This window comes from Lissotriton vulgaris, chromosome 4_1, assembly GCF_964263255.1.
Source record: "Lissotriton vulgaris chromosome 4_1, aLisVul1.2, whole genome shotgun sequence".
In the NCBI taxonomy this organism is placed as follows: Eukaryota; Metazoa; Chordata; class Amphibia; order Caudata; family Salamandridae; genus Lissotriton; species Lissotriton vulgaris.
The window spans coordinates 735730272-735749577 of NC_141691.1; the positions used below are offsets into that span (position 1 = coordinate 735730272).

General features: G+C 49.2%; 1 protein-coding gene across 1 annotated transcript; it reads right to left on the minus strand.

The window, feature by feature from the left end:
- Positions 1-415: 415 nt before the first annotated feature.
- PPP1R3G (protein phosphatase 1 regulatory subunit 3G) lies at positions 416-3446 on the minus strand. Its single transcript, XM_086965033.1, has one exon. It carries the CDS (start codon positions 3110-3112, stop codon positions 2231-2233), a length of 882 nt encoding a protein of 293 aa, XP_086821159.1. The 5' UTR covers positions 3113-3446; the 3' UTR covers positions 416-2230.
- Positions 3447-19306: the final 15860 nt, after the last annotated feature.

A 19306-nucleotide genomic window follows, 5' to 3' on the forward strand; every position in this document is an offset into this window, starting at 1 on the left:
AAATAAAATTACTATTCTTAAAAGTATTTTGAGCTATACAAACTGGATAAAAATGCTTTACAAATATCATCATCCAGGCTGCTGCTTGGAACACACACTCAGAACGTGTGGAGGTCTTTTCAAGAGCCCCAGGGTCAGCACACCGCATTGGGACACAGGTTAATTAATCAGGGTCGAAGAGAACCCAGCTAAGACATAAGAACAGCTGCTGGAACTAGAATCCAACCGAAACCCACTCAATGCCTGCATTGCCAACAGGCAACTATATTAGGAGGCTCAATGCAATTTAACGGACAGTAGTTCTTGCGATGTGTGAATTGCTGTTTTCATTACTTAAGTGACGCACTTAGGAAGTTGTACCTCGAAGTGAAACAATTGAGGGGGAATAGTAACACTCCAGTCTGAAACAAACTGCTGCAATTCAAAATATTTAATTATACTGTACAAAAAGTGCTTTTTTTATTGCCCACACATGCAATTAAAAATCCAGATTTCCCTTTCTGTATACATGATTCCACATTACCTTGAATATCTTCAACTGAAATGATGGTGACAGTACCAAAGAATACTTGCAAATTTAAGTTTATAAGGCTTAAGATATCCCTTGAAAAGGTCTAAGCATTTCAAAAGGGCCACACAATTTTTGCATAGAATTGGTTTGGCTTCTCATCAGCAGTCAAAATGAAAAAGTGGCACTGCTACGAAGGAAGCCATATAGTAATTTGTCCTTGAGCTGGATACAGAATTGTGGGTATTCTAAGCAGCCGGAGCCCCTCGTACATCCTACTCTTTCAAAGCAAACATTGCACATAATCCTCAACAAACCATTATTTGCGAGGTGCAGCCCTCGTGTTGCCATAAATGAATGTAAAAATGCACCACCAGGTGTTTGTTTTGCAAGGCTCCAAAAATAGTTTTTTACTGTAGCACTTTCCGCATAAGTTGACATGCTCAGGGTGGATCACAATTTCCACTTAAGTTGAGAGGTGCCTGCTGTGTCCATCCAAAGAGAAGTGCTCCCCAATGTCAAATGGAAAATATCCCCACACAAAGGTTGTTTTGGTAGTAGGAAACCCCTTCCAGAAGAGATTCGAAAGTGCCCTGTGACATTTATAGTCTAGTAGATGACCACTTGTTTTGATGATGTACAAACTGAAACTATGGTAACTGCATCAAATATAACTTGTTAAATCCTACTTTACAAACACGTCTGAAATAAAAGCGCAAGCATGTTTATAAATGGTAGATGTTCTACTTCTCATCCAACATCCCTAGCCAACTTACATGGTTTTAGTTTGAATTAAACACCAGTTTGTGATACTCTGAAATATTCTTCTGTTGTATTCATTTACTTCCATGGACAGGGCCCCAATTTCCAATTATGAAGCTGAATGCTGCAGAGAATGCATCCTGAAAAAGCACAGTAGCATACGCAGGGATGAAAAAAGGTCTCTAAATAGGTGTTATGGTGACTAGTGCGTCCTATGGAACGAGGCTGTGAGGTTCAATGACTGTTGCAGGGGGGGGGGCGTGTAGCATTTGTAGTTAGCATAGCAAGATCAACTCTTCAAAACCAGCAGCCCCTATTCCCAAAGTTCATAGCAACTGTAACATGTTCATACCCTTCAGATGACCTTTCGCAAGGAAGCAACCCTCATATTACCACGATTTCGGTTTTAAAATGTTCCTTCAACGAACTTCCAAAATCTTTTCTACTGCAGTCAGTTTCATTCTGCATCCTAAAGCTCAGCGGGGCCCACAATTTCCAAGTGCAAAAAGGCCTTGGTGGCAACTGGATTCTGCTCGTGCTCTGCTGTTCCAGAATTTAGAGTGCCCCCAATATGACATGGAAAGAGTTCTCACATAAATGTTTTTTCCATTACAGTTCTTATCCGTGCAAGTTTGCCATATTAAACAGGAAAAAGGAACAGGTTTAGGAATTGCAATATATTGAGCTTTTCCAGTGAAACACATCAAGCTATGGTACAACAGTTCAGTGTTAACTCTCTCCAGTGGCAAACGATTTTAGAAAAGCATTAAACGAGGAAAGAATGTAACTTAACAAACGGGTGGGTGTTACACTGACAGATTTAGTACTGTGGTAGGCGTGGCTGGCTGGCTCTGCCCACTCCATTCTATGAGGATGCCATCTACGACTGTTGTGCTTCTTCCAGGCGGGGGCGTTCTGATGGGGGATGGGGGTATTGTACTCCAGTGTATTGTCGATGGGTCAGTCTGGATCCCCTGCTGGCCCACCGACTGCCAGGTAGCGCAGAGTGTAGTTGAGACCCTGGTTGTTGTCCCAGCACTCTCCTCCGCCTTCTTCCTCCCGGTAGCAGAGGGCGAAATGGAGGCAGGAGCCGGGGTGCAGACAGGGTGGTGAGCTGAGGGTGAAGCTCAGGCGCAGGCCGCCCCCGTCCTGCGGATCACCGGGACCCTCGGGCTCCGCGTCCACAAACGAAAGCCACTCGTTGAAGGTGTAGCGCGCAACGGCCACGCCAGGGCCTCGCGCCAGGGCCCACACCCGCGCCTCAAACTGCCCTGTGCCGAGGGCCCGCTCCAGGCACACCCCCTCCCGCTGCAGCCGTTCGGCAAGAGCCGGGCCGCCCGGGGGTGGGGGGAATTCGGGTACCAGATGGAAGGCGGCGCCGGCCAAGGGAGGGGGCGGCTCCCCCGCGTCCTCCTGCAGGCGGGTGAGCACGTCGGGCGGCACCTGTGGCTCCTCGGCTGAGCTGTAGTGCTTTACGCTGGCCAGGCTCAGCCCCAGAGTGTCGGCGAATTGCACCCTTTTCTTGCACTTGTGGCAGCAGGTACTATCGGGAAGGGAGAGGGCCCGGCGTGCGCGCGGGGGGCTCGTCGGCGTTTCATTCTCCTCATCCTCTTCACGCAATTCCGGGGCCAGGGCTGCCCAGGCCCGCAATGCCCCCTCCAGTGGCCACTGATGCGCACCCGACCGCGGACCTAGCAACGCTTCGCCATCGCACCACGTCCGCCTTCGGTCCAGGTTCACGGGGGAGGGCGGCGTGTCCAAGTCCGAACATTTGCAAGGTGAAACCCCTGCCCCAGGGAGCCCTCTCTCCCGCTCCATCATCCCCTTCTCGCGCTCCATCATCCCCCTCTCGCGGGAATCTCTCAGCCTCTTCGGCCGAAGACCGTGCGCATGGGACCATGGAGTGTCAGGGCCCCGCGGCAGGCATGGGGGCGGCAGGCGAGTAGTCCGGGCAACGCTCTGCAGTGCGAGAGCTACTGACAGGCACCACCTCCGCCGAAGCAAATTCACACAAGTTAGAAGAAAGTTATTTCCGGGCTGTTCAAGGGGACCTTCGCAGGCCTCTGTTTCCCCGCCCTCCGACGGGCATGGGGCCAAAGAAGTACATAAAACGCAGTCGTGACTGAAAGGAGCCGCTCACTCTGGCAGCTTATCAGAAACCTGACTGGGACGACGATGTAACGTAGTGCACGTCTGGCGAAGGTCGAGGGGCTGGCTAAAGTTAGAGAGGAGGCCCCAGGCTCCACCCGACTTATTGGCTAACTGCAATTGTGCAAAAGAAAGTCTTCCTTCCTGAATTCAGTATTAAACGGAATATCGCGTCTTTTTATTCATTCTACAGTCGAAACCGCATCTGACAGATCATTTTTATTAGTGAATGCTGGCCGTTGTCTATTATGTGATATTATTAAATAGAAATGTCTTAAAACGCGAGTAGCCTTAACTATCTGCAGGTTGCCCCCACATATATTTCAAAAAGGAAAATCTTTAAAAATTAACACGCATTTCCTATCTAAATACATTTTCTGCTTTGTGCATGCTCATTGACAACCTTTTGGTTAGATTAAAATGTAATTTTCTAACGAGTCGAGCTAGTGACTGCAAAACTTTATAAAAAAATAACTTTAGTTATAAATTGCTGCAATGCGGAGGCTATCACTGGAATAGGATTTGATGGGTGCCCTTTTAACCACGTCACTTTCCCTTGAGGTCAGTGGGACGATTTTTTAGTGACCACACCTAATCAAATGTTCATGAAAAGTGTCTATTACATTACAATGTAGATAACCGTTAAAAATAACCTGAATTATGAGTGGCTTGAGACAGCTCCGTTAATCAGGGTTTAGATAGACGTCTGTTTCCTCGCATATGTCTTGCTTGGAACAGGCAGGAGACATTTTACAAAGAACTAACGACCACTTACTGTTGATGTGCAGTCTACAGTGCAGTCTCTAGTTCACACCTCAATAACTGCAGGCGTGCAATCAAAAAAATTACAGCATCTGTAGTTCCACTGTTGCGACTTTTGACAACTTTATCACACATTAACTGCTTGTAGACAAGAGAAGCCTTTATCTCAGTAGAGCGAGGGGCAGATGAAATGGTATATATTTCTTAAGGGGTCAAAACTTATGTAACAAATAGAGAACACATGGCTGAGTGTTATACCTTTCCCAACCCTCTCCACCACTCCCCACTCCGTTGTGTACCAACCTTGGGTCATTCTACTTAGACAATTGTGCTTAGAAGGTTCAGAACTGTAAGTTAAAAAGCCTTGTGAGGGAGGTTCATTGTCGGATGCATCTATCTGTGATTTATGCCACTTTTTTGTTTATTAAATAATTGTTTACACTATTTACCACCTCCAAATTTACTACAATTTCCGTTGGCGACGAGGATGGGATCACATTCAAGACTAAATATCACAGTTTTTTCACCATCCGGATATTGTTTGCAGCCATCCCTTTGAGAGAAAGAGATGAGAACGCACATGGACAGTCATCCTGATTTCCTTGAATCCAGTTAGCACCTCCTTGAAAATGGGTTGAGGCTCCATGACAAAGCCACCAGCGAGTGAGACGTAAAGCCAGCCGCATCTATACAGCTTCTCTCCCCACTCTTTCTTGGTCTCCAGGAATGCTGATTGGTTCTGCCTGAAGATCAGCCTACTCTCAGGCGCTGTCTCCTCCATAGGCAGGATCCTCTTTATAGGGCATGTAGCATACACCCCTGGGCAGGCCTATTCTGGGTGCGATCGCTGACGTGTCGTGAAACTGTCTCAGTGCTCCAAGCCTTGCTTAAATGCAGTGGCCACGTGGAATATCAAAGTTATTTCTATGGAACCATGCGATTCGCGGCCTTACAACTTGTGTTACAAAAGGGGGTGGTAATGGACGGAGCATCTGACTGGGTGTGAGTGTTTGATTTGCTCAAACGCTCCGTCCATCATCCCCTTTTGTATCGCTTTGTTCGCCCTAAGTTGGCAGGGTATGCTCAGACGTGAGTCCCTTGCTCACTTTGCCACTGGATTCAAGATAGCCTGGCTGATGAGGATTATGAATCCGAAACCGTCCCAGGATTCTTGTTTCCAGTCCAGGGAAGACATGGCTTTGCAGTTCGGGCTGGACTGTTCCCATGAGGCACAGGGTCAGACTGATTTGCATATGGCGATGTCTGAACTGGGGTGGCGGAGTGAGCTAAAGAATGGTGATGGATTAAACCCAGATCAGTTGACTGGGGGTGAGTGTTTGACTTGCTCAAACGCTCCGTCCATCATCCCCTTTTGTATTGCTTACAACTTGTGTGGCACCTCTGCCTGACTGGATACTGTAAGGGAGGTAGGTCGTGATTCTGGGCCCAGGGTTCGCATACACATATGGAGGGGCACACTACAATGAATGAGACTACACAAGTGTACTGCTGGTGTGGACCGGAAGCCTTGAGTGACCTCCGTCCCTTTATTTATAGCCTTCTGGCCACGCCTGGCCAGAAGGTGCTACAAAGTGTGTGGGTGCTTCCGGGTCCCAACCAACAACCCGCGAAACACTAGAGCCCCACATCCCCTCCCAATTTAGTCCTTTTTCCTTTTTTTCCTTTTCCTGTACTCTTGTCTCTTGCGTGGTCAACAAGCAAAGTCTGCCAGCCTCTGGCTCGGCCTAGGGTTCGGCCGGAGATTGTGATGACATCGTCCCCTGGCTGTTGATGGCTCAGGTTCTCTCATCACCGGAGATGACGGTGGGCTGACAGGGCTGTCATCCACATTTGGGCCACTGGCATCTTCAGTCTGACCGGCAGCTGCAGTGGTTGACTCTCCGCCAGTTGCAGGGGATTCAGGCATGGAGGGGATGCGTTTGAACCATGATATGTTTCTGGTTACCTCTTCCCCATTCTTTTGTACCGTTACAGCAGTGCCTTTCTTAGTTTTGATTGTCCATGGTTCGACTTCATATGGGGTACGGAATTTCCCTCCAGGCCTACGCGTTCGTATCAGCACAGCGTCTCCTGGGACCAATTCCCTTTCGCGTGCCCGCCTCGTCCTGCTCGCCCGTTCATTGGTCTTCCTCCTCCTCTCTTGAGCGGCTGCTGGCACATATGGTTCGGGCATCCAGTTTTCTGCCATTGGCAACAGGTCCCTCCGCGGCCCTGCAAACATCAGTGACCACGGGGATCTTTGAGTGATACTGTGTGGGGTGCTCCGATACTCCCGTAGGAAATGCTGAAGAGCTATTTCTGGGTCTGTTCCTTCTACCACCGCTATCCTTAGTGTTTTATTGACAGTCCTCATAAACTTTTCTGCCTCACCGTTGGCCTGAGACCATTGGGGCGTAATACGATGATGCTTCACTCCTAGACTTTGTAAAAATTCTTAGAATTCGCTTCCTTGAAATGGCGGCCCATTGTCTGTTTTAATCACCTGGGGAATCCCAAACATTGTAAAAGTCTTACTGAGGATCGGCTGCACATTCACGAAACTGGTGGATGAGGCAATTTCAACTACGGGATATTTGGTGTAACTGTCTATCAGTACCACGGTCACTCTCCTATCGGGGAAGCTGCCAAAGTCCAAACTGACCCAAGTCCAGGGTGAGGGGGCAGGTTCCTCTGTAATGATGGGTGCGGGGGTATCCGGCAAACTGGTTAGTTGGCAGGCTCGGCAGTTCTTCACGACATTGTCGACTTTCTCCTTCATGTTGGAAAACCACACCTTTTCCCTCATTCGGGCCTTCATCCGTCTCGTTCCCTGGTGTTCTTCATGGGCTAGCAAGGTTGCTTGGTCTTGTAGAGTGACGGGAATTACCACTCGTGATCCTCGAAGGATGAGTCCATTACTCGCTCTACTGAGCTCGTTGTGTACTTTCCAGGACTGTGATAGACGCACATGGTCTGTTTCACTCCACTCAGTGACATTGCGTAAAAAAAGCTCTCCCAGGACCCAGCGTCTATCGCTGCCTTGACTCTTGTTACTACTGTGTCCATGGCATACTGTGCTACAATGTCATCGGCTGCTAATGCTTGGGGACACAACAGTTGGGAAACCATATCTACGAACTCCTCAGTCTTCTCTTCCTGATCCTGTGTCATACTTGCTTCTGATGGAGGATGTCGTGACAAGAAGTCCGCCGGATTCTTTGCCCCAGGTCTGTAAACTAGATCCATTAGATAGTGTTGGATTATTTATATTTATATTTATAGCATTTGTAAAGCGCTTCTGCAACCCTACGGGCATCCTGGCGCTGTGTACATATTGCTGAATAAATACTGTGCATCAGAGGAGGGGAGGATAGTATTAAAGTTCTGGTGAGATTAAGTTTTGGGGAAGAGTCATGTTTTCACCTTTTTTCGGAAGGCCATCAATTCGTCTGTTTTCCTGATGTCGATGGGAATTTTATTCCACAGATGGGCTGCGGCTATGCTGAAGGCTCTGCCACCATAAGTGGCTTTCCTAATCCTGGGTATGCTTATAAGATTGGAGGATGAAGGTCGGAGGGACCGTGTGGGTTTATACCATTTAAATTTGTTTTGAAGTGGTCGGGGGCCCATCCCGTGTACTGCCCTAAAGACAATGCAGAGGGATTTAAAGCAGATCCTTTGATGTACAGGTAACCAGTGAAGGTCGGCCAGAGCGAGGGTGGTAGAGGATCTTCGCTCTCGGCAGAGTGCCAGCTTTGCTGCTGCCGCCTGGATGCTTTGCAGTCTGGAGATCAAATAGGCCGGGGATTCCAGAAGCAGAGCATTACAGTAATCCAGGCGGATGAGAATGGTGCTCCTAACTATGGTGGCTCTGACCTGTGCTGGTAAGAGGGGTAGCAGCTTTTGCAGTCCTCTCATTAAAGCAAAGCAGCTACTCACCTGCTTATTAACATTGGTCTCTAGACTCAGACTGTCGTTAAAGCTGACTCCGAGATTCTTCACTGATTTCACTGGGGTTAATGACTCCCCTGAGTCCAAGGGCCAGAAATCGATGGGTAGACTTCTGGTGATTCTGCCGACTGCGCAGTGCATTATTTCCGTTTTATCACTATTGAATTGTAGTGAATTCTGGTTTAGCCAGAGTGTCATTTCTGCCATACAGGTATGGAAAGTCTCGAGTGAGTTGGCCTGGGCACCATCTAGGGAAATCATCAGCTGCGTGTCATCCGCATAGTTGATCACGCTAATGCAGTGAGCCTTGATAATGCCCAACAGGGGTTGCATATATATATTAAAAAGTATCGGACTGATTGCGGACCCTTGTGGGACTCCATGTGGGACTTTAACAAATTCTGACTGATATGGGGGGATGGCTACTGCCTGCCATCTGTCCTTTAGGTAGGAGTGAAACCAATCGAGCGCCACTCCACCGATTCCAATGTTCTTTAGTCTTGTCAGCAGGATGTCATGGCTCACCATATCGAATGCGGCAGACAGGTCCAGCAGAATTAAGATTGCTGATTCCCCCCTGTCCGCCCTCATTCGTAGGTCATCCAGAACTGTCAGCAGAGCTGACTCGGTTCCGTGAGCTGGCCTGAAACCGAATTGCTCCTCTTCCAGGATGTTGTTGGTTTCTAGGAAGAGGGCAAGGGATCTGCTGACCCACCGCTCTACGATCTTTATAGGGTATGGCAGGAGCGATATAGGTCGGTAGTTTTTTTTGCAGTTCGGGTCTAGATTAGGTTTCTTTAGTAGGGGGGTAACAACCGCCAGATTCCAATCTTTTGGTACTGTGCCAGAATTGAGAGATTGATTGCAAAGCTGTTGCAATACTGGGAAAAGGTCATCCCCGAACTCCTTTACTATTTTGTGAGGCAAAGGGTCCAGAGGGGATCCTGAAGTTGTATTAAGAGCAGTTTTTATGAAGTCTTGTTCTGTAAGGACCTTAAAATTTTCTAGAGTAGCCTTTGGGTTGGGTGGTCCTACATTGGATCTGAACGGCCCATCTCTCAATCCGAGGAGGCGGGTGTGGCGCTGTGCTCTTAAACAGCGGTATCAGCGGCTGCTGGTCGGTGACCATCCGGAATGGCTGGTCGGTGATATACAAGTGAAAATGGTTGTAGGCCCATTTTACTGCCAAAGCCTCTCTTTCTATCTGTGAATATCTGGCTTCCATTGCTGTAAGGGCCATACTCGCAAATGCTAGGGGAACCTACACTCCTGGTTCTGATTCCTGCGTCAGCAGTGCGCCTAGCCCAACAGGGCTGGCGTCGACAAGTATCTCCGTCTATCTTTTCGTGTCAAAATATGCCATCGTTGTACTATCCAACAATGCCGCCTTCACTTTGTCGAACGCTTCCTCTTCCACCTTGGACCACAGCCAGGGGTTTTCCCTTTTCGTCAAGTTCCTCAGTGGTTCCGCTATGGTGGCCAGCTGTGGGATAAATCTGGCACAATATTGCGCCATCCCCATAAAACTTGTCACTTCTGATGCTGTTGTGGGGACCGATGCACACTTTATGGCTGATGATTTCCGAGAGTCTACCTTTACTCCCTCTGAGTCAAAGACGTACCCAAAGAACTCTATGGACTGCTTGAAGAACTGGCATTTCTCTTTGTGTAGCGTGACTCCGAACTCAGCCAATCTCCGAAGTGTGATTTTCAGCCTCCAATGGTGTTCTTCACTGGTCTTTGCGTGGATAAGTATGTCATCACTGACGTTTAGTACTCCACTCAGCCCCGATAAGATCTCCTTGATTGTATTTTGAAAAATTTCCGCTGCTGAGGTGATGCCAAAGTTTAACCTCTTGTATCTTCTCAGGCCCAAGTGCGTTGAAAACATCGTGATTGTGCTCCGTTTAAGTCCATTAATATATCATCTACTGTGGGCGTGAGATGCCTTTCCCTCTTGATCGCTTTATTCGGCATCCGCATGTCAATGCATATACGTATTTTGCCTGGCTGTCGGGGTTTCTCTGCAATAACCATCGGAGAAACCCATGGTGTCGGTCCAGTAACTTTCTCTATCACGCCCTGCTCTTCTAGATTCCTCAGCTCCAATTCGACGGCCGATCGGAGATGGAACGGGATTCTTCTATGCCTTAATGCTATGGGCTGTATAGCTTTGTCAATGTGTAGTTTAACTGGTGGTCTTTTGATGGTTCCTAGTCCTTGGAACAGCGATGGGAACATTTGGAGAATTTCCTCTATGTGTAATGCTTTGTCTGCATTCGCAAAAGAATTAGTTTGAGGTCTTCCGCGGTATGGCTTCCTACCAGTAAGTCAGCTTCTTTGTCGATTACATGAAAAGTGGTTGTCAGTTCTTGGTCTTTGGCTCTGACCTGTACAGTCATTTTTCCTTGCAGCGGTAGCAGTGTTTTACTCCCATACGTTAAGATGCGAGCTTTCGACGGTACCAGCTGTGGTCTTGGTTTCAGCGCTTTGTAGTACTGAATGCCCATCACATTGATTGTGGCTCCAGTGTCTATAACTCCTGTTACTGTTGATCCGTCAATTTGAATCTGACACTTTGGTTACGGTCTCCGTCTTCTCTTGAGTTCGCTCACAAACGAGACATAGTAACATTCTTCTTCATCCTCGGTCGATGAATCGTCTAACCTCTGTGGGTAGCGGGACTGTGTCCGGCTTCCTTTTGACGGGTGTCTATCATGCACGTCGTCAAGGGCAAGTTGTCTGACTGCTTTGGTTGGCGTCCTCCGCCCTGCTTCACTTTGTCCTCTGAAATTTCCTCTTGCTCCACTCCTGCAAACGCTGGCAAAGTGGTTTGGTTCACCGCATTTGGCGCACGCCTTGCCACGTGCTGGGCAGCCTTCTTGGTTGTGCTCCTCATATCCACAGAAACCGCATGGCGTGCGGCGCTGTGTCCTGGTCGGCCATCTTCCTCGTCCTCCCCGGTTACTGTTTCTCACTGCATCAACTCTTTCTGTCTTTACTGTGACCTCCGCGTTTGCTGTCGGGTTGATGGCTGCCTCCATCGCCGTGGCTCACGCATCTGACAACCTGTGAGACCTGGTCAACATTAATATTTCATCCAGTGTGATTCGGGGTTGCCTTAATATTAGCGTCCGTAGATGTTTGTTCTTGCATCCTTGAATCAACTGCGCCGTCACTTCTTTTGTTTGATCATTGTCGGGGCAAGTGTTTATTAGTTCCCTCAGCCAGGCATGGAAAGCATCCATCGTTTCTCCTTCCCTTTGACGCGACTGCCTGAACTTAAAATGCTCATAATGTGGATTCAACTGTGGGTCAAAGTGTGCATTTAACGCTTGTACGGCAGCGTCGTAGTCAGTCGATATTCCAGTGTCCGGCAAGTGTGTGAACAATTTGTACAGTTCATCACCTCCAAAATTTAGCAACAGGGATCTTTTTACCTCATTGTCCTTTTTTCTTGTTTCCGTGAAGTAATTGTTCAAACGGCTTAGCCATACGGTCCACCTTGGTGCCGCCGTCCCCGGGTCAATCAGGGCACTGAATGGCGGGATGGGGTTGATCTGTGAGTGTGGCGATTGTGGTATCACTGGCCCTACCGCTTGCACTGCTTGCTATCCAGGCGGTCGGCCACCTGCGCTGGAGCGGCTGCTTGCTGTGCTCCCCCTGAAGCTGCTGTATTTGGAACAAGCGACATCGTTGAGGTTGCCCGGGGTGCCGGCTGCTAATGCTGTTCCACCTTATACTGATCGCCACCAGAGCTTGTTAAGTGACTTGCTCCGTGGTCTGCCACACCCTACTTCACCTCTGCCTGGCTTCCAATGTCTCTTATGCCCAGTCTTCCTCCTGCCTTTTCATTTCTATTTATATTATTTTCCTTCTTTTTTTTTCACTTGGATGTGTCAGTGCTCGATGATGGGCACGCTCGCCTCCACCGTCTGTCCAGCAACTGTCCACAGGCTTCACACGATCACGGGGCACTCGCACACCCCTCTGCTCACTCACCGTTTCCTATGCCGTGAAGGCCTCTCCTCTCGTCCTCGACGTTGGGGCTGCCTCGCCCTCCCTGCGCATGCGCACACCACGCAGTGCGTCGTCTGGCTTTTCCGTTGCTTAGCTCACAGCAAGCTGTAGTTTCGTTCCTCCTGGGCCTCACTCTCGCTGGTGCCTCACGCAGCCATAACCTCGCTGCTTACCGGCATGTGTCACTGCGGCTCCAACTGCACCGGTCGGTCAACTCACCACCTTGGCGGCCCACGCACAGACAAGCGGCAACGACCGCAACAACACCGGCAAGGCTACTGCACTCCCTTGTCGGGTTCCACAACGCTCTTCACCACCCTCGTTGCCAGTGTAAGGGAGGTAGGTCGTGATTCTGGGTCCAGGGTTCGCATACACAAATGGAGGGGCACACTACAATGAATGAGACTACACAAGTGTACTGCTGGTGTGGACTGGAAGCCTCGAGCAACCGCCTTCCCTTTATAGCCTTCTGGCCACGCCTGGCCAGAAGGTGCTACAAAGTTTGTGGGTGCTTCCGGGTCCCAACCAACGACCCGCGAAACACTAGAGCACCACAGATACTAACATTTTTTTTTTCTTCTCAATTCACATTGTCTTTCATCTAACCTTTTTAGAAGTACTGCATTCAAGATAATCTTTCTCTTTACTAGTGGTCTATTCCGATTAATACACACAATTTATTACCCTCACGAAAAAGAAGTATATTTTATGTGCCCTACATCATCCTAACATCCCCAGCCATTCTTGTTTTACACAACTGCCATTCAGAAACATTCCATTCTAAGTTCCTACATTGTCTGGTATATGAGAGTGTGTGTGTATAATATATATACATACATATATATATATATATATATATATATATATATATATATATATATATATCCACACGACAGGGAGCACCAAGCTAAGAGAGGCCACAGGAAGCAAGGTGAATTTCATGTCATTTTATTTGATCCACAGCTTGCAAGCAGTACACACCCTGAATGAAGCATCATTGTTCATGGCCAGACGCGTTTCAGGATTTCTATCCTTTCATCAGTGGCTCGGCAGAGAAAAGGTTCAGCTGCGCTGCTCACGCATTTATAATTAATCCAAACACCCACCCTGCTAGGCTTGGCTGTCAGCACAGCCTCCTGGTGTTTGTAGTTCCATTAGATATCCCACAGTGGGGGCGCTGTTCATTTCTCCAATCTTGCAAAATTATTACTCCCAAGTGGGTGGATGTTTCTTTCAAAGCGCTGTAACCGCCCCACTTTTCAGCCGATGGTCGAACTTGATGCAAATCACAGCCCCGAACAGTGATCTTGCATCTCTTCCTCTCGATGACTTCAGCTCACACATGAGGCTGGAACGAGCCCGCAAACCAGCAGTGAGCCCCTCTCCACGGCCGTGCCAGGCCGTAAATTATCCACACGACAGGGAGCACCAAGCTAAGAGAGGCCACAGGAAGCAAGGTGAAGTTCATGTCATTTTATTTGATCCACAGCTTGCAAGCAGTACACTCCCTGAATGAAGCATGAACTTCACCTTGCTTCCTGTGGCCTCTCTTAGCTTGGTGCTCCCTGTCGTGTGGGTAATTTACGGCCTGGCACGGCCGTGGAGAGGGGCTCACTGCTGGTTTGCGGGCTCGTTCCAGGACATGAACTTCACCTTGCTTCCTGTGGCCTCTCTTAGCTTGGTGCTCCCTGTCGAGTGGATAATTTACGGCCTGGCACGGCCGTGGAGAGGGGCTTACTGCTGGTTTGCGGGCTCGTTCCAGCCTCATGTGTGAGCTGGAGTCATCGAGAGGAAGAGATGCAAGGTCACAGTTCGGGGCTGTGATTTGCATCAAGTTCGACCATCGGCTGAAAAGCGGGGCAGTTACAGCGCTTTGAAAGAAACATCCACCCACTTGGGAGTAATAATTTTGCAAGATTGGAGAAATGAACAGCGCCCCCACTGTGGGATATCTAATGGAACTACAAACACCAGGAGGCTGTGCTGACAGCCACGCCTAGCAGGGCGGGTGTTTGGATTAATTATAAATGCGCGAGCAGTGCAGCTGAACATTTTCTCTGCGGAGCCACTGATGAAAGGATAGAAATCCTGAAACGCGTCTGGCCATGAACAATGATGCTTCATTCAGGGTGTGTACTGCTTGCAAGCTGTGGATCAAATAAAATGACATGATCTTCACCTTGCTTCCTGTGGCCTCTCTTAGCTTGGTGCTCCCTGTTGTGTGGATAATTTACGGCCTGGCACGGCCGTGGAGAAGGGCTCACTGCTGGTTTGCGGGCTCGCTCCAGCCTCATGTGGGAGCTGGAGTCATCGAGAGGAAGAGATGAAAGGTCACAGTTCGGGGCAGTGATTTGCATCAAGTTCGACCATCGGCTGAAAAGCGGGGCAGTTACAGTGCTTTGAAAAAAACATCCACTCACTTGGGAGTAATAATTTTGCAAGATTGGAGAAATGAACAGCGCCCCCACTGTGGGATATCTAATGGAACTACAAACACCAGGAGGCTGTGCTGACAGCCACGCCTAGCAGGGCGGGTGTTTGGATTAATTATAAATGCGTGAGCAGCGCAGCTGAACATTTTCTCTGCCGAGCCACTGATGAAAGGATAGAAATCCTGAAACGCGTCTGGCCATGAACAATGATGCTTCATTCAGGGTGTGTACTGCTTGCAAGCTGTGGATCAAATAAAATGACATGAACTTCACTTTGCTTCCTGTGGCCTCTCTTAGCTTGGTGCTCCCTGTCGTGTGGATAATTTACGGCCTGGCACGGCCGTGGAGAGAGGCTCACTGCTGGTTTGCGGGCTCGTTCCAGCCTCATGTGGGAGCTGGAGTTATCGAGAGGAAGAGATGGAAGGTCACAGTTCGGGGCTGTGATTTGCATCAAGTTCGACCATCGGCTGAAAAGCGGGGCAGTTACTGCGCTTTGAAAGAAACATCCACCCACTTGGGAGTAATAATTTTGCAGGATTGGAGAAATGAACAGCGCCCCCACTGTGGGATATCTAATGGAACTACAAACACCAGGAGGCTGTGCTGACAGCCACGCCTAGCAGGGCTGGTGTTTGGATTAATTATAAATGCGTGAGCAGCGCACTGAACATTTTCTCTGCTGAGCCACTGATGAAAGGATAGAAATCCTGAAACGCGTCTGGCCATGAACAATGATGCTTTATTCAGGGTGTGTACTGCTTGCAAGCTGTGGATCAAATAAAATGACATGAACTTCACGTTGCTTCCTGTGGCCTCTCTTAGCTTGGTGCTACCTGTGGTGTGGATAATTTACGGCCTGGCACGGCCGTGGAGAGGGGCTCACTGCTGGTTTGCGGGCTAGTTCCAGCCTGATGTGGGAGCTGGAGTCGTAGAGAGAAAGAGATGCAAGGTCACATTACGGGGCTGTGATTTGCATCAAGTTCGACCATCGGCTGAAAAGCGGGGCAGTTACAGCGCTTTGAAAGAAACATCCACCCACTTGGGAGTAATAATTTTGCAAGATTGGAGAAATGAACAGCGCCCCCACTGTGGGATATCTAATGGAACTACACACACCAGGAGGCTGTGCTGACAGCCACGCCTAGCAGGGCGGGTGTTTGGATTAATTATAAATGTGTGAGCAGCGCAGCTGAACATTTTCTCTGCCGAGCCACTGATGAAAGGATAGAAATCCTGAAACGCGTCTGGCCATGAACAATGATGCTTCATTCAGGGTGTGTACTGCTTGCAAGCTGTGGATCAAATAAAATGACATGAACTTCCCCTTGCTTCCTGTGGCCTCTCTTAGCTTGGTGCTCCCTGTCGTGTGGATAATTTACGGCCTGGCACGGCCGTGGAGAGGGGCTCACTGCTGGTTTGCGGGCTCGTTCCAGGACATGAACTTCACCTTGCTTCCTGTGGCCTCTCTTAGCTTGGTGCTCCTTGTCAAGTGGATAATTTACGGCCTGGCACGGCCGTGGAGAGGGGCTTACTGCTGGTTTGCGGGCTCGTTCCAGCCTCATGTGTGAGCTGGAGTCATCGAGAGGAAGAGATGCAAGGTCACAGTTCGGGGCTGTGATTTGCATCAAGTTCGACCATCGGCTGAAAAGCGGGGCAGTTACAGCGCTTTGAAAGAAACATCCACCCACTTGGGAGTAATAATTTTGCAAGATTGGAGAAATGAACAGCGCCCCCACTGTGGGATATCTAATGGAACTACAAACACCAGGAGGCTGTGCTGACAGCCACGCCTAGCAGGGCGGGTGTTTGGATTAATTATAAATGCGCGAGCAGCGCAGCGGAACATTTTCTCTGCCGAGCCACTGATGAAAGGATAGAAATCCTGAAACGCGTCTGGCCATGAACAATGATGCTTCATTCAGGGTGTGTACTGCTTGCAAGCTGTGGATCAAATAAAATGACATGAACTTCACCTTGCTTCCTGTGGCCTCTCTTAGCTTGGTGCTCCCTGTCGTGTGGATAATTTACGGCCTGGCACGGCCGTGGAGAGGGGCTCACTGCTGGTTTGCGGGCTCGTTCCAGCCTCATGTGGGAGCTGGAGTTATCGAGAGGAAGAGATGGAAGGTCACAGTTCGGGGCTGTGATTTGCATCAAGTTCGACCATCGGCTGAAAAGCGGGGCAGTTACAGCGCTTTGAAAGAAACATCCACCCACTTGGGAGTAATAATTTTGCAAGATTGGAGAAATGAACAGCGCCCCCACTGTGGGATATGTAATGGAACTACAAACACCAGGAGGCTGTGCTGACAGCCACGCCTAGCAGGGCGGGTGTTTGGATTAATTATAAATGCGTGAGCAGCGCAGCGGAACATTTTCTCTGCCGAGCCACTGATGAAAGGATAGAAATCCTGAAACGCGTCTGGCCATGAACAATGATGCTTCATTCAGGGTGTGTACTGCTTGCAAGCTGTGGATCAAATAAAATGACATGAACTTCACCTTGCTTCCTGTGGCCTCTCTTAGCTTGGTGCTCCCTGTCGTGTGGATAATTTACGGCCTGGCAGGGCCGTGGAGAGGGGCTCACTGCTGGTTTGCGGGCTCGTTCCAGCCTCATGTGGGAGCTGGAGTCATCGAGAGGAAGAGATGCAAGGTCTTCGGGGCTGTGATTTGCATCAAGTTCGACCATCGGCTGAAAAGCGGGGCAGTTACAGCGCTTTGAAAGAAACATTCACCCACTTGGGAGTAATAATTTTGCAAGATTGGAGAAATGAACAGCGCCCCCACTGTGGGATATCTAATGGAACTACACACACCAGGAGGCTGTGCTGACAGCCACGCCTAGCAGGGCGGGTGTTTGGATTAATTATAAATGTGTGAGCAGCGCAGCTGAACATTTTCTCTGCCGAGCCACTGATGAAAGGATAGAAATCCTGAAACGCGTCTGGCCATGAACAATGATGCTTCATTCAGGGTGTGTACTGCTTGCAAGCTGTGGATCAAATAAAATGACATGAACTTCACCTTGCTTCCTGTGGCCTCTCTTAGCTTGGTGCTCCCTGTCGTGTGGATAATTTACGGCCTGGCACGGCCGTGGAGAGGGGCTCACTGCTGGTTTGCGGGCTCGTTCCAGCCTCATGTGGGAGCTGGAGTCATCGAGAGGAAGAGATGGAAGGTCACAGTTCGGGGCTGTGATTTGCATCAAGTTCGACCATCGGCTGAAAAGCGAGGCAGTTACAGCGCTTTGAAAGAAACATCCACCCACTTGGGAGTAATAATTTTGCAAGATTGGAGAAATGAACAGCGCCCCCACTGTGGGATATGTAATGGAACTACAAACACCAGGAGGCTGTGCTGACAGCCACGCCTAGCAGGGCGGGTGTTTGGATTAATTATAAATGCGCGAGCAGTGCAGCTGAACATTTTCTCTGCGGAGCCACTGATGAAAGGATAGAAATCCTGAAACGCGTCTGGCCATGAACAATGATGCTTCATTCAGGGTGTGTACTGCTTGCAAGCTGTGGATCAAATAAAATGACATGATCTTCACCTTGCTTCCTGTGGCCTCTCTTAGCTTGGTGCTCCCTGTTGTGTGGATAATTTACGGCCTGGCACGGCCGTGGAGAAGGGCTCACTGCTGGTTTGCGGGCTCGCTCCAGCCTCATGTGGGAGCTGGAGTCATCGAGAGGAAGAGATGAAAGGTCACAGTTCGGGGCAGTGATTTGCATCAAGTTCGACCATCGGCTGAAAAGCGGGGCAGTTACAGTGCTTTGAAAAAAACATCCACTCACTTGGGAGTAATAATTTTGCAAGATTGGAGAAATGAACAGCGCCCCCACTGTGGGATATCTAATGGAACTACAAACACCAGGAGGCTGTGCTGACAGCCACGCCTAGCAGGGCGGGTGTTTGGATTAATTATAAATGCGTGAGCAGCGCAGCTGAACATTTTCTCTGCCGAGCCACTGATGAAAGGATAGAAATCCTGAAACGCGTCTGGCCATGAACAATGATGCTTCATTCAGGGTGTGTACTGCTTGCAAGCTGTGGATCAAATAAAATGACATGAACTTCACTTTGCTTCCTGTGGCCTCTCTTAGCTTGGTGCTACCTGTGGTGTGGATAATTTACGGCCTGGCACGGCCGTGGAGAGGGGCTCACTGCTGGTTTGCGGGCTAGTTCCAGCCTGATGTGGGAGCTGGAGTCGTAGAGAGAAAGAGATGCAAGGTCACATTACGGGGCTGTGATTTGCATCAAGTTCGACCATCGGCTGAAAAGCGGGGCAGTTACAGCGCTTTGAAAGAAACATCCACCCACTTGGGAGTAATAATTTTGCAAGATTGGAGAAATGAACAGCGCCCCCACTGTGGGATATCTAATGGAACTACACACACCAGGAGGCTGTGCTGACAGCCACGCCTAGCAGGGCGGGTGTTTGGATTAATTATAAATGTGTGAGCAGCGCAGCTGAACATTTTCTCTGCCGAGCCACTGATGAAAGGATAGAAATCCTGAAACGCGTCTGGCCATGAACAATGATGCTTCATTCAGGGTGTGTACTGCTTGCAAGCTGTGGATCAAATAAAATGACATGAACTTCCCCTTGCTTCCTGTGGCCTCTCTTAGCTTGGTGCTCCCTGTCGTGTGGATAATTTACGGCCTGGCACGGCCGTGGAGAGGGGCTCACTGCTGGTTTGCGGGCTCGTTCCAGGACATGAACTTCACC